The sequence below is a fragment of the Triticum aestivum genome, chromosome 4B, assembly GCF_018294505.1.
Source record: "Triticum aestivum cultivar Chinese Spring chromosome 4B, IWGSC CS RefSeq v2.1, whole genome shotgun sequence".
NCBI lineage: Eukaryota > Viridiplantae > Streptophyta > Magnoliopsida > Poales > Poaceae > Triticum > Triticum aestivum.
In genome coordinates this window covers 281,564,629-281,580,245 of record NC_057804.1, presented here as the reverse complement: position 1 = coordinate 281,580,245, position 15,617 = coordinate 281,564,629, and the positions used below count along the sequence as shown (strand labels likewise).

Here is a 15,617-nt window from a genome sequence, read left to right as displayed (position 1 = left end):
AAGAGCGTCGAAGGCACTCTTTGATAGGCTTCATCTTTGGGTCGACATGGAGTCTATGCTCAGCCAGTCCCCTATGCACACCCGACATGTTAGAAGGCTTCCATGCGAAGATGTCCTAGTTCTCCTGGAGGAACTGGATGATCTCACCTTCCTATTTGTTGTCGAGGGTGGTGGAGATGTTGGTTGGGGTGGCATTCAGATCCTTGGGAAGAATGTGCATTGGCTTCGTCTCTCTGGCCGACTAGAAAGTGGATTCCACAGTCAGCTTCTTGGACTTCAGCAGATCACTCGAATCCACTGCCTTGTATTCATCAAACTCGGCCAGCGCCATGATGACCCACAAGTATATGGGGTCAATTGTAGCCTTTTCGATAAGTAAGAGTGTCGAACCCAATGAGGAGCAGAAGGAAATGACAAGTAGTTTTCAGCAAGGTAATGTCTGCAAGTGCTGAAATTGTAAGTAGCGGAGTAGTTTGATAGCAAGATAATTTGTAACGAGCAAGTAACGATAGTAGTAACAAAAGTGCAACAAGGTAGCCCAATCCTTTTGAGGCAAAGGACATGCCAAAACGGTCTCTTATGATAAGCAAAGTGTTCTTGAGGGTACACGGAAATTTCATCTAGTCACTTTCATCATGCTAGCTTAATTCTTGTTTCCTACTTTGATATTTTGATATGTGGGTGGACCGGTGCTTAGGTGTTGTTCTTACTTGAACAAACCTCCTACTTATGATTAACCCTCTCGCAAGAATCCACAACTACGAGAAAAGTATTAAGAATTCTAACCATAGCATTAAACTTTTGGATCCAATCGGTCCCTTACGGAATAGCGCATAAACTGGGGTTTAAGATTCTGTCACTCTCGCAACACACCATATAATAACTACTCCACAATGCATTCCCTTTGGCCGAAATATGGTGAAGTGTCATGTAGTTGACGTTCAGATGACACCAATAAGAGAATGACAACATACATATCATCAAAATATCAAACACATATCAAGCTCACATGATTACTTGCAACATGATTTCTCCCGTGACCTCAAGAACGAAAGTAACTACTCACAAATGATAATCATGCTCAAGATCAGAGGGGTATTAAATAGCATAATGGATCTAAACATATAATCTTCCACCAAATAAACCATATGGTAATCAACTAAAAGATGTAGTCAACACTACTAGTCACCCACCCACCAATCTATAGTTCCGGTACAAAGAATGAACACAAGAGATGAACTAGGGTTTGAGAGGAGTTGGTGATGTTGAAGATGTTGATGAAGATAGCCATCCCCAAGATGGGGGAGTTCTTGGTGATGATGATGACAATGATTTCCCCCTCCGGGAAGGAAGTTTCCCCGGCGGAATCGCTCCATTGGAGGGCAAAAGTGCTCCTGCCCAAGTTCCGCCTCGAGGCGGCGGTGCTTCATCCCGAAAGTCCTCTCCTCATTTTTTTTCTAGGTCAAAATGACTTATATACTAGAAGAGGGGCACCGGAGGTGGGCCGAGGAGGGCATCACCCACCAGGGCGCGCCTGGGCTTCCTGGCACGCCCAGGTGGGTTGTGGCCACCTGGTGGCCCCACTATGGTACTTATTTGCTCCAATATTTATTAAATATTCCATAAATATCCTTGGGAAGTTTCAGTTCATTTGGAGTTGTGCAGAATAGGTAGCTTGACATAGCTTTTTCAGGTCCAGATTTCCAGCTGCCAGAATTCTCCCCCTTTGTGCACACCTTGCATATTGTGAGAGAAAAGGCATTAGAATTACTCCAAAAGGCATTATTATACAATAAAAAAACATAAATAATAGTAGGAAAACATGATGCAAAATGGACGTATTAAATCCCCCAAGCTTAGACCTCGCTTGTCCTCAAGCGAAAACCGAAATCGAAAAATAGGTTCACATGCTTAGAGAGAGAGGTGTCGATAAAAACAAAAATACGGACATAGAAGCATCATGTGACTTATTATAACAACAACAAACTTTAACATAAAACTTTTATCATAGGCTTCTCATGAACAAGTGACAATTCATCACAACATCGAAGTATAAAACATAAACTCTATTGGAAACCAACAAACTATGTTCTCAGTCAATTTTGCAACTACAATTCATCAGCTTTTAAGGAAGGGTCACGTATCGGAGCCTTTAGGCAAGTCCACATACTCAACTATCATTTAGTCTTCTATGATTGCTAATACTCACCGCGTACACATGAGCAAAACGTTTCAACCGGACACATAGAAAGATAGAGGCTTATAGTTTTGCCTCCCAACGCACTCACCTTAAGGGTGATGTCAACAATAATAACTCATGATACCCATATTCAGTTGGATATATGTGCCTAGATCTTTCCTCACCACATGATGCTTGCCAAAGGAGAAAAATAAAAGGAATAGAGAGAAAAACTTTGACTCTTGCATGAAAGTAAGTACATGAAAGTAAAATATAGGCCCTTCGCAGAGGGAAGCAGAGGCTGCCATGCGCTTTTTGTTTCTATGCTCAACCCCTTAGTGCAAGAGAATGTCACCTTATATTGCCCCTTGTGATGGCAACCTTTATTACGCAGTCTGTCGCTTTTATTCTTCACCATCACAAGTTCGTACGACGCTCAATTTTCCCTTACACTAAATGATCTCACCCTTTTAGAAGCAATTTTTATTGCCCTTTTTGCACCGATGACAACTTACTTGAAGGATCTTACTCAATCCATAGGTAGGTATGGTGGACTCTCAAACAAGAATTGGGTTTTAAGGGTTTTGGATGCACAAGTAGTATCTCTACTTAGTGCGGAGTTTTTGGCTAGAAAAGATAGGGACAAGCACCACATGTTGAAGGATCTATGACAATATATCTTCTATGTGAATATGAACAAACATAAATCATTAAGTTGTCTTCCTTGTCCAACATCAACAATTTTGGCATATAATATTTTGATGGGTGCTCACAATCATAAAAGATTTCCAGGATAGTATATTTATATGTGAATCTTCTCTTCCCTTATTAATTCTTTGATGAGTTGCATCATTGACTAATGCTATGTTTGTCAATCTACAATAAAATTTTCTACTTATACTTTTCCTTGTGTAATGTCAGCACTTACCATAAGATTAGCATATGATCGTTTTCTTTTATTTCCTTTATTTTTATTGAAACAAGGAAGTAAAGAAGGCAAAACTCAAACTAAACTTTATTATATATCTTGCATACGATTACAAAGATTGATCACTAATCAAACTCTTGAAAAGAAAGGATCGAACTAACCTTTTATTCATCTAATAGAAAAAGATAACCATGGATCGAACTAAGAAAGTAAAGGCAAAAGATAGTGGAGATGATACAATACTGGGGCACCTCCCCCAAGCTTGGCGAAAGCCAAGGGGAGTGCCCATACCCGATACTCAGTTTTCTTTTGGTGGTGAAGAAGAAGGTGGTGGTGATGAAGTACAAGCGATCTGGTCCTTAAGGACCAAGAGACTCTCCAATCTTCAGATGACGCTCCGGAGGGAGGTGATGTGCTCCAGATGCAAAATATTTTCACAAGTGAGATACTTATTTTGTATATGAACCGTTTCAGTGATCCTGACGGCTGCAATCTCAATGGGGGTAAGATGAGCATAGTAGGGTTTAAGGATATCTACCTCTTCCTCATCGGCGGGCAAGGCTTGCTTGTCCATCGTCACGTGATCTCCGGTGGGCTCCTTGCTCTTGTCCTCCTTAACTGCTCCAACAGGGTCTTCTCTCTTCAACTCGATCTTCATCAACCAAGCATCCTCTTCCATATGATCAGCGGGAGAAGAAGACATGATGTCTGGTGAGGGAGTCCTGGATTAGGGGGTGTCCAGATAGCCGAACTATCACCATTGGCCGGACTCCTGGACTATGAAGATACAAGATTGAAGACTTCGTCCCGTGTCTGGATGGGACTTTCCTTGGCGTGGAAGGCAAGCTTGGCGATACGGATATGTAGATCTCCTACCATTGTAACCAACTCTGTGTAACCCTAACCCTCTTCGGTGCCTATATAAACCGGAGGGTTTTAGTCCGTAGGACGAACAATAATCATACCATAGGCTAGCTTCTAGGGTTTAGCCTCTCTGATCTCGTGGTAGATCTACTCTTGTACTACCCATATCATCAATATTAATCAAGCAGGAGTAGGGTTTTACCTCCATCGAGAGGGCCCGAACCTGGGTAAAAACATCGTGTCCCTTGTCTCCTGTTACCATCCGCCTAGACGCACAGTTCGGGACCCCCTACCCGAGATCCGCTGGTTTTGACACCGACATTGGTGCTTTCATTGAGAGTTTCTCTGTGTCGTCATCTTTAGGCCCGATGGCTCCTCCGATCATCAACAACGACGCGGTCCAGGGTGAGACTTTTCTCCTCGGACAGATCTTCGTATTCGGCGGCTTTGCACTGCGGGCCAATTCGCTTGGCCATCTGGAGCAGATTGAAAGCTATGCCCCTGGCCATCAGGTTAGATTTGGAAGTTTGAACTATACGGTTGACGTCTGCGGAGACTTGATCTTTGACGGGTTCGAGCCATAGCCGAGCGCGCCATACTGTCATGATGGGCACGATCTAGCTCTGCCGCCGGACAATGCCCTGGAAGCCGCACAAGTGTCCGCTTCGACCCTTAGCTCGGAGCCGACTGCGCCGACCGAGGATGGGTGGCTGGACACCGCCTCGGGGGCTGCTATCTCTACAGCGATGGAGCCGAATACTATCCCTGTCCTTTGCAAGGCTCATAACTCCAAGGTACTGGACTCCTCTCCGGACTCCGGACCTTCCGCGCCCGTGCCAATCGAATCCGATTGGGCGCCGGTCATGGAGTTCACCGCCGCGAACGTTTTTCAGCACTCGCCCTTTGGCGACATCCTGAATTCACTAAAGTCTCTCTCTTTATCAGGAAAGCCCTGGCCGGACTATGGTCAGGAAGGTTGGGATGCGGACGACGAAGAAATTCAAAGCCCACCCACCACCCACTTCATAGCCACTGTCAATGATTTAACCGACATGCTCGACTTTGACTCCGAAGACATCGACGGTATGGACGACGATGCAGGAGACGACCTAGAACCAGCGCCTACAGGGCACTGGAAGGCCACCTCGTCATACAACATTTACATGGTGGACATCCCAAAAGATGGGAATGGTGATGGAACAACGGAGGATGACCCCTCCAAGAAACAACCTAAGCGCCGGCGTCAGCGGCGCTGCTCTAAATCTCGCCACAGCAAAAATGGTGATTCCGGCACGGGAGACAATAACACCCCGGAAAGTGCCGAAGACAACCCCCTCCAGCAAGATTCAGCACAGGAGGATGGAGAAGCCAGCCCTCATGAGAGAGCGGCAGACAGAGAGGTAGAGGACGACAATTACATGCCTCCCTCCGAAGACGAGGAAAGCCTCGACGACGACGAATTTGTCGTGCCTGAGGATCCCGTCGAACAGGAGCGTTTCAAATGCGGGATTATGGCCACCGCAAGCAGCCTCAAGAAAAAGCAGCAACAACTTAGAGCTGATCAAGATTTGCTAGCTGACAGATGGACTGAAGTCCTTGCGGCCGAAGAGTACGAACTCGAACGCCCCTCCAAGAGCTACCCAAAACGCAGGCTGCTACCCTGATTAAAGGAGGAAGCACTCAAACCTACATCACCAGCGCAGGATGCGGCAGACCGGCCACCTCGTGGCCGCGACAGAGAGGCCTCTCGGCCCTCCACTCAAACCGCACCCCGGCGCCGCTCAAAAAATACCAAGGCACGGGGAAGTACGCCAGACCTGCGAGACATATTGGAAGACAAGGCAAGGCAAACAAGATCGATCTACGGATCACGTGGGCGCCTCACTACACGTGACGACAACCGTCATGCCGGATACAGCAAATCTGGTCGGGCCGAACACAGCAGACAAAGCCCATTCGAGCTACGTCGTGATATAGCCCAATACAGAGGCGCCGCACACCCACTATGCTTCACAGACGAAGTGATGGATCATCAAATCCCTGAGGGTTTCAAACCCGTAAACATTGAATCATACGATGGCACAACAGATCCTGCGGTCTGGATCGAGGACTATCTCCTTCATATCCACATGGCCCGCGGTGATGATCTACACGCCATCAAATACCTCCCACTCAAGCTTAAAGGACCAGCTCGGCATTGGCTTAACAGCTTGCCAGCAGAGTCAACTAGGCCGTTTCCGATTCGCCGGATCGCATCAATCGAATCGAATCGGAATTGATTCATGGGAGGGGAGGAATTGATTAATGAGGTGAGGTCGATTGAGTTGAGCGCCAAGAGGAGAAGAGCAAGTGGCGGAAAAGCTTTCTGCTTCGATTTGCTTAATTTGTTTTTTTTATCTTGTTCTGATTAACGGCAAAGCTCTCGCCGACGGGGGAAACTACCTTGTTCTGCTCATACTGTTCACGTGGGCGTCGACGTCAACAGCCTCATCTCGCAGCAGGCCCAGCCGGCTGGCTACAACGACGATGATGACGGGACGGCGGCGCTTTCTGAGACCTGAAGCTAGATAGCGGCAAGCCCATGCAGGTGTGGGTGGACTACGACGGCCAGTCCAAGCAACTCAAGGTGACTTTGGCTCCCGTGCAAGTGCCCAAGCCTAGGAATCCTCTGCTCTCCCAAGCCATCGATCTCTCCACGCTCATGGCAGATGCGATGTACATCGGCTTCTCGACGTTGATATATGCCGGCTTCTCGTCGTCATCAGGAGTTGTCCTGGTGGCACACCACTACGTGCTCGGATGGAGCTTCAGCTTGGACGGACCTGCCCCGCCGCTTGACTTTTCCAAGCTTCCTACCTTGCCACGCGTGGGAGCCAAGCCTCGGTCCAAGGTCCTGGATGTTGTGTTGCCGCTCACCACCGCGTTGCTCGTGGCTGTGGTGCTAGTTGTGGTCTTCTTCTATGTGTGGCGTCGGCGCCGGTTTATCGAGGTACGCGAAGACTGGGAAGACGAGTTTGGTCCCCATCGTTTTGCGTACAAGGACCTGCATCGTGCCACGAATGGGTTCACGGAGCGGAATTTACTTGGCGTCGGAGGATTTGGGAGAGTATATAAAGGGGTGCTTTCTGCATCCAATTCGGAGATCGCGGTGAAGAGGGTGTCACATGATTCAAGGCAAGGAATACGAGAGTTCATAGCCGAGGTGGTGAGCATTGGTCGTCTCCGACACCGGATCTTGCGCAGCTGCTGGGCTACTGCCGGCGCAAGGACCAACTTCTCTTGGTTTATGACTACATGCCAAATGGCAGTCTTGACAAGTATTTGCACCATCCACGTATGCCAGCAATATTCTGGCCCCAAAGGTACTGGATCATCAAAGGTGTTGCATCAGGCCTATTGTATCTTCACGAGGATTGGGAAAAAGTTGTGATTCATAGGGATAATAAGGCAAGCAATGTGCTCTTGGATGAACAATTGAATGGGTGTCTGGGAGATTTTGGCCTAGCAAAATTATATGACCATGGAACTGATGCTCAAACAACCCATGTTGTTGGCACCAGGGGATACCTCGCACCAGAGCTTCTGCGCACCGGGAAGGCAACGCCCTTAACCGATGTATTCGCATTTGGTATGTTCCTTCTAGAGGTTGCATGTGGACGAAGGCCAATCCAGCATGACGAGCACAACAACCCAGTGGTGTTGGTTGATTGGGTGCGTGAGTGCTACCGCAATGGATCGATCCTCGAGGTGGTGGATCCGTGACTGACGGGAAAGTTTGACACAAAGGAGATTACCCTCGTACTGCAACTTGGGTTGTTGTGCTCGCACCCATTACCTAATGCAAGACCTAGCATGCGGAAGGTCATGCAATGTCTAGACTGCGGTAAATGCTTCCCGGACTTGTCGTCAACTTTGGCGCTAATGCAAACCGAAGGGTCTGATCTGCACGTCGTGTCGTTCTCTCCGTCGGAGACTAGCACTGGTGTTGTGTCTTGTGGGTCTTCTGTGACGGTTCTAGCTGAGGGTAGATGAAGTTGTTCATTGTGTATTCACTTCTTTTTATGGTTTGATTCTGAAAATACTCATCTTCGACGGCTTATAATAAATTTGTGACCATAGCGTGAGGTTGGTTCTTTTCTTTTTGGGTCTAACTATGAGTTAGTCGAGTCAGCAAATATCATTTCTGATATTTCTTTTTGAGTATACATTGTTTTCAGGGCACGGCTATGTTTTGCTTTATGCGAGACAGTATAGCAAATGATCACGTTTTATCGTGAAGTGCACGCCACACAATTCGTCTTTGCGTCAAAGTCAGCCACTTCCTAGTTGTAAATTTCCATGATACTTCACTTTGTAGTTCTAACTGTTGATAGGATGTCACTGGTTACGTAGTAATGCAAAAAGCTACTTGAAAAGGGGCCAAAACTACAATGAAATCAATTAAACTGTTACATTTGTTCTAGTCGAAGAGAGAATTTGCGTCACTACTCAAATCTCACAATCTACAACTCATATTTTCTTAGATAAATAAGTGCCAACTTGATGAGTCAGTTAGTAAGAAGATATACCTACCCCGCAAAATAAGTATGAAGATATACCTGCACATCCGTAGAAAATGCCCACCAAACACACATTTGGTTGACTCCTTATCTTTGCCTTGTTAAACACGGTATGCTTGTATATAGCACTAGTGGACCCGTTGCGCCAAATGGCACAAAGACCTGCTGATTCCATGTTAGCGATGAAAAGAAATTTATGGTTTAGTTGACCTGTTAATTCCATGTTAGCAATGAAAAGAAATTCATGGTTTAGTTGATTTTGTTACGGGCAAGCACATATGGCAACAAATTTAATCTCTCTTAGTCGAGGAAAACGGGAGCTTGCTATCTACAATAGATGTATACACACATTTAAATTTGGTAGCATAGAGTTCTGTTTGAAACAAAATCTATATAACAATTCTAATACCCTTTAGTATGATACAATCGGTATTGTGTTGTCTATAATGAGATGCATGTACACATTTTAATTTGATAGCATAAATGACTTGTCACGCCAAATGGCATGAAGGAAGCATTTAAACCAAGAACTAAAAGAGATTACGTTTCTCTTTTTTTAGCATACGACGTTGATGTATACTCTTTTGTGAAGTGTTGTGAATCAATATAGAAATATTTTAAATCGTTTGCAAACTGATAAAATCGATACTTAGAAACATTGAACTTTTCAAACCATGTTTTTAGCTTAATTTAGGAGAATATGATTTTGAATTAAGAGTTGCTTGCGAGAAAATACTTAGCAATGAGTCAGCAATTAGAAGATCCAACACACTCAAGTGACATAATAAAGCTTACTTAAAATAATGATAGCATTAAGCACGGTGCACAGTTCTTAGTAAGAGTGGTCAATTACATTGTATAATAATTTGGATCTAATAGAAGAGATAGAATACAATAACACAGACTAAAGTCGATAAGATTGATTTAACAAAAGCGTCTTTCCATATAAACAAAAGATGGTTGAAAAAAATTCATCTTGTTCATGAGCCCATTTCTTCACTGGTCGCTGGCGCGGGTGTTATCCCATGCTTCCATGAAACAATGCTCTCCTTTGAACTTGTAACATATAAGAACAATAAATAGACACATAGACATAAAACAACTGTTGTCTGATCAATAAAAAATGGATGATTTTTTTGTTAGGTACAGAGTAAACTTCAAAGTCATCTTACAGATTTAGTTGCAAGGTTGACCAAGCAAAGCGAATGATCCATTACTGCTGAAGGTACAGAATGGTGTTTGGATGACACCAGCTAATGTTTCATTCTGTGATATTTGCTACATTATTCAGCTCGCTTCAATACTTCATAGTGCTCCTTTCTTAAAAGCAATATATCTTTATTTCAACATTACCATAGAAAATATCCTACCAAAACATGCTCGGCACATATCAGAAACCACACATATATCTTTATTTGATCATGAAAAAGATGAAACACACATGAGCATGTAGTTATATAGATGTGAACATATCAAATACTCCCTCCGTCCGGAAATACTTGTCATCAAAATGGATAAAACGAGATGTATGTAGACGTATTTTAGTTCTAAATACATCCCTTTTTATCCATTTTGATGACCAGTATTTTGGGACGGAGGGAGTACTTGTTTTCATGAATATCTTGAAGTATCACAATCATATACTTTTTTTTGCTGGAAACCAGTACTATACTAAAAGGCTAATCTCCAATAAGTAAATAAATCGTTTCTTTCTTATACATCGTATCAATGTACAGAATCCCAACCTGCGGATAAAAATCCTCAGATATGTGCATTGCATTGATCTTTTTTGCTGTTATTATCCTAGTAGGAGGCCACTATCTCATATTTTACTGTTCGTTTATACTTCAAAGTAAAATACACGACATTATTGATCTTAATAAATATACATGTCAATAATTAATTTGGTTGAAAGAAGCATAATCTAAATGGTTGTTGGGTTATTCCGCTGGATTAGTATAAATTTAGGTGATGACATACAGTCAAATATCATAAAATATGTACTGTCATATTCACATTTATATTTTGCTAATGCCCCCTAGAAAAAACAAGTTGGAACTCGCTAGTCTGAGTGGTGTTTATTCTTCCATAAACATCTTTACCTTTTACATGGTTGTCCATCTGTTTTAATTAAAACTGAACAACATTGCTTTCTCCTCGTCAGATTGAAGCTCGTCCATTCATTTTCGTCCAAGCTAAAGATAGCCTTCAAATAAGAAACAACAGACAACTATAGAATATGTTAGCGCCCAAATTAGTTAATCAAATTTTAAAAGATCAGCAACTACCAATGTGACACTAATTTACTGTCAAGCAGGTTACCTTCCACGAAAATGAATCTGGCCTTTAGTCGCTGGCCACATGGGGGTCGCTGGCCTCCTGGGGTAGCTGCCCTGAACAAGGACCCCTCTACAACCCAGTAATAAATTCCTAATATATCGGCATGAAAGACCCTATCACAAGAACTCGTGACTACTGGGGAAGTGGGGAGTGATAAAGGAAATATAACTGCAAATAAATAGACCAAGTGGCCAGCACAGAATCCTGTTTCCATGAAGCTCTAAAAACACAAGAACTCGTGTCTGCTGGAAGTGTGATAAAGGAAATATATGTGAATATGTACATGTATGGTTGCCTCATTTCTGAAAACACAAATCCACCATAACTGAAAGCACACGAATGAAATGCAGATTTTCTCTTCTTTGAAGATGTTACATCACTCAGCATCTTCCTTTAGGAAAGGAAAACAATACAGAATCAATAGTTCAATCAAGATCTGTAACTAAACAAAGAAATAATATATATTTTTCATCACAAATCTCATTTAGCTTTGTCGTAATCTCTTATCTTCCTCATGTTTACATCAATCACAAATAATAGCATCAAAATGAGAGAACAAAGCTTAACACGAGGGAGAAAAAAATCACCTTGATCTTCTTCAAGGCATCTACAACGCCGACGCTTAGGCCAGGCGCCAGGCTTCTTTTCCCGGCCGTTATGGCCGAAACCCGTTCGATCAGGGGATTTTGGTAATGCTTTCCTTCATCATCAGATCTGCACACGTCATGTATAGAAAATTAATGAGTGATTAAGGAAATAAGAGGCAAAGAGAGGAGCACCTCGGCAAGATTCTTGAGGAAGTCCCCTTCCACACCTCAAGCTGCAGCCGATGCTATCATCCATGAGACGAAGAGGAGAGATGAGCCACTGCCACTGCGTAGCCGCATCTATCTCCGTGCTTGGTGGCAGTCGGTGGGGGACTGGGGGTGGAAGAGGAAGGCGAGGTCAAGGCGCACCGTCCCAGATCTCGGCCTTCCTTGCCATGGCCGATTTGGTTGCGCCGGCAGCCATGGGTTGGAGGACGACGTTGAGCGCAGCCGTTCCTCACCATCGACCACCTCAGCTAGCTCATGGCGTCCAGGCGCTACTGTCGCTCCCATGCTCGCTGCCGGCGCCACCGCCATCTTACTACCGATGTGTGGTGGAGAGCCGGGAAGGTGGAGGGAGGCGGAAGAGAGAGGAGGAGAGGAGAGGGTGCGGCGGTGGAGGGGATTTTTTTCAGGCGCTGCTAGGTTTTGGCGGCTGCAGGAACGCACGTCGTGCGCGGCGCCGGAGGGCATTGGACGAAGAAGAGTCAACCAGGCTGCCAGGCCCCTCTCTCCAATGGTCGACGAGACACAATCCCTCACCCTAACTAAAACAACACAACACATGGGACCAGCAGAAAATGATCCCCACCGGCCATACACCTACACAGCAGAAGCGAACGTGCATGCCCATCTGCACGACGCACGCCCAGCAGCACGATGGCACGACCAACCGCAGGGTTCGGCTCACCTGCAGGGTCCCCTGCAGGAATTACTATGCAGGGCCAGTAAAACAGCGCCACGTGCATCCTTGTGGGCCTGCTCCAGTTAATTATATTTATATTTTTACAAGCTCAAAAATTATTCTTTGAGAGGCTTCGTTCTTCTTCCTCACCTCGCCTACGACAAAGAACGAGATTTATTTCTCCCCTCCCTCAGTTATCTGATAGAGAAAGAAACATGGGCATGAGACTGGTTGCAAGCTAGCTCCTGCTACGCCACAGGGCCGTCTACGACCACTGGATGATGGTTTGGATGCCGGCGACCGGCGGGCGGCGGCAACCGAGAAATAATTAAGCGCACAGGAGCATGACGATGCTATTGCAGATCTTTTGCTCCTTGGCTTACTAGTAGTTGTCTTGATCAAGAGTTGGCTAGGTGTATTGCTACAGAAGGACTTCATGATGTCACTTATGAAGAAGACAACTGCATCTTGCCGAAATCAACACGGCGGCGCTCCACCGGACTTGAAAAAGGACGACTTCCAATCTCTCAATTTAGAGTGCTTCGGCTCAATTCCTGCGACAGTGAAGCGGATTGGGAGACTGGAGCGCCGACGGCATGGGGCAGGAGATAACGGTGGCAGCATACTAGGACATCAGACGTCGGCGGCGACGGGCGCTTCGTAGTGGCGGAAAAAAAAGAGGAACTGCGGGCGTCAATCAACCGCACAGCGGCACATCATCTTACTCGGCTGCTTTTCGATTGTGATCAACTAGTGGCAGATGACCAAGCGGCGCCGCCGGCCGGCGAGCACTCGTCTACGCTAGAAATACAATTTAATTAACCAGATCTACTGGCCCACAAGAATGCACGTGGCGCTGTTTTACTGGCCCTGCATAGTAATTCCTGCAGGGGACCCTGCAGGTGAGCCGAACCCCCAACCACAGACGAGGCAGGCGACGCACGACGCGCGGCACGCGAGGAAAGGCTCACCCAACTGAAACTCACCCAGCCAATAACGACGCATACTGAACCCACCAGTCATCGAGCTTAAAAAACTACAGCGTACTAAATAATGAACTAAGGATCTGACGGCCCTGGCAGCTCTGTTGACCAAATCCAGCAGATCGAACAGCCATCGAAGAACCAACTTGAGGGAGCTTCCTGCGAATGAGTTGTCCCGGAACCTTATATGTTTAAATTGGTTGTTGGGAAGATCTGGAAGCCGCATTCCTCGACAATTTTCATGGCACATATGTGCGACCACCAAACGTTGATGACCTAAGCCACATAATTCAATAGTCAGAGGAATCAGCCAGACAATTCTGGACATGATTCCTAACCAAGAAAAAACAAATCTTCAACTGTCCGGATGTAGAGGCCCTTGCAGCCTTCAAACATAACATCCGCGACGAGTGGCTCGTCCGGCACCTAGGACAGGAAAAGTCGAAATCCATGGCAGCCCTCACAACACTCATGACCCGCTTTTGCGCGGGAGAAGACAGCTGGCTAGCTCGTAGTAACAACATGACCAAGAGCCCTGGTAATTCGGATACCAAAGACAGCAATGGCAGGTTGCGTCACAACAAGCACAAGCGCCACATTAACGGCGATAATGCTGAAGATACGGCAGTCAATGCCGGATTCAGAGGCTCTAAAGCCGGTCAGCGGAAAAAGTCATTCAAAAGAAATACTCCGGGCCCGTCCAATTTGGACCGAATACTCGATCGCTCGTGCCAGATACACGGCACCCCCGAAAAACCAGCCAACCACACCAACAGGGATTGTTGGGTGTTCAAGCAGGCAGGCAAGTTACATGCCGAAAACAATGACAAGGGGCTGCATAGCGATGACGAGGAGGAACCCCGGCCGCCAAACAATAGAGGACAGAAGGGCTTCCCCCTACAAGTGCGGACAGTGAACATGATATACGCAAACCACATACCCAAAAGGGAGCGGAAGCGTGCACTAAGGGACGTATATGCGATGGAGCCAGTCGCCCCAAAGTTCAACCCGTGGTCCTCTTGCCCGATCACTTTTGATCGAACGGACCACCCCACTAGCATCCGTCACAGCGGATTCGCCGCATTGGTTCTAGACCCAATAGTTGACCGATTCCACCTCACTAGAGTCCTGATGGACGGCGGCAGCAGCTTGAACCTGCTTTATCAGGATATAGTGCACAAAATGGGCATAGACCCCTCAAGGATTAAACCCACAACGACGACCTTTAAAGGCGTCATACCAGGTGTAGAGGACAACTGTACAGGCTCAGTTACACTTGAAGTGGTCTTCGGATCCCCGGATAACTTCCGAAGCGAGGAGTTAATCTTCGACATAGTCCCGTTCCGCAGCGGCTATCACGCACTGCTCGGACGAAGCGCATTTGCAAAGTTCAATGCGATGCCGCACTACGCATATCTCAAGCTCAAGATGACAGGCCCTCGAGGAGTCATTACGTGTAACGCCCCGGATACGATGTGCCAGGTGTCTGCCAGTTATTCGCTGTCATTGCCATTTTCTTTGCTTGCATGTTGCATTTTGCCATGTCATCATCTGCATTTCATTTGCATGGTTTTCAAAACTTGCATCTGTTCGGGTTCCCCCGGTTCTCTCCGTTGTCCGTTCCGAGTCCGGACACACACGCACGCGCCCGCGGCACCTCCGAAATATTATTTTATAAGTGGCATAAAAATGTTCTTGGAATTGGATGAGAGTTGGCGTGCGGTCTTATTATAGTGTAGGTAGACCGCCTGTCAAGTTTCGTCGCATTCGGAGCTCGTTTGATAGCCCAACCATCTTTCATAGCGGCACTGTTGCCGGTTTATTCGTCGGACGTTTTCGGTCTCCGAAAACTGCCGTCGGGTTGCTCTGCTTCTCTCTCTTCTTAGCCCGAGGCATTCTACACAGCCCGCATGCAGCCTGCCAACCCCTCTCCTAGACTCCCTCTGCTCCGAACCGTTGGATCGAAATCCGATGCCCGAAAACCCCTCCAAACCCCCCTAACCCTAATACCTACCCTATATATACACCCCTTCCTTCCAAAAATAGGCAACCCTAGCCTTCCCCTACCATAGACCCCTCCTCCTCGGGATCCCCGCAGCCGCCAGCCACCTCCACCTCAAAATTCCGCCACCGGCCACCTCGCAGGCGCCACTTGGCGCTTGGCCATTGGTTAGTCAGCGCTCCGCCACCGCCAGCAGCCAATCGGGGGCTGCCACGTCGCCCGCGTGCCCCTGCCCAGCTCCCCCGCCGCCGCGGCCCGCCGGGCCCAGGCG

The 15,617-nt window shown here is 46.4% G+C and overlaps 1 protein-coding gene and 1 pseudogene across 9 annotated transcripts; one reads left to right on the top strand and one right to left on the bottom strand.

The window, feature by feature from the left end:
• Window positions 1-6,552: 6,552 nt before the first annotated feature.
• Window positions 6,553-8,003, top strand: LOC123094772 (L-type lectin-domain containing receptor kinase SIT2-like; annotated as a pseudogene).
• Window positions 8,004-9,307: 1,304 nt separating this feature from the next.
• On the bottom strand, window positions 9,308-12,287 carry LOC123091992 (uncharacterized). Of its 9 annotated transcripts, none has more exons than XR_006443984.1 (4): window positions 11,685-12,220; window positions 10,853-11,584; window positions 10,633-10,736; window positions 9,308-9,586 (listed from the first exon to the last, which is right to left on the bottom strand). XR_006443984.1 is itself a non-coding variant. In XM_044513628.1 (4 exons), the coding sequence occupies exons 1-4, from the start codon at window positions 11,711-11,713 to the stop codon at window positions 9,511-9,513; spliced, it is 360 nt and encodes a 119-aa protein (XP_044369563.1). In that variant the 5' UTR covers window positions 11,714-12,223; the 3' UTR covers window positions 9,308-9,510. The 9 variants fall into 9 exon arrangements, 2 of the variants coding, with proteins under 2 accessions (XP_044369563.1, XP_044369564.1); XR_006443982.1 differs by having other exon boundaries at window positions 9,308-10,760; window positions 10,853-10,983; window positions 11,458-11,584; XR_006443983.1 differs by having other exon boundaries at window positions 10,633-10,760; window positions 11,685-12,219.
• Window positions 12,288-15,617: the final 3,330 nt, after the last annotated feature.

Bases quoted from the DNA above. Each gene is read 5' to 3' on its own strand.
- LOC123091992 (XM_044513628.1), bottom strand. From the start codon at position 11,713: ATGGATGATAGCATCGGCTGCAGCTTGAG. The intron at 10,761-11,457 runs GTGATTTTTTTC...CATATTCTATAG, and splicing joins ATGCCTTGAAGAAGATCAAG to TTGTCTGTTGTTTCTTATTT. The intron at 9,587-10,632 runs GTAAAGATGTTT...ATATGTTACAAG, and splicing joins GATGGACAACCATGTAAAAG to TTCAAAGGAGAGCATTGTTT.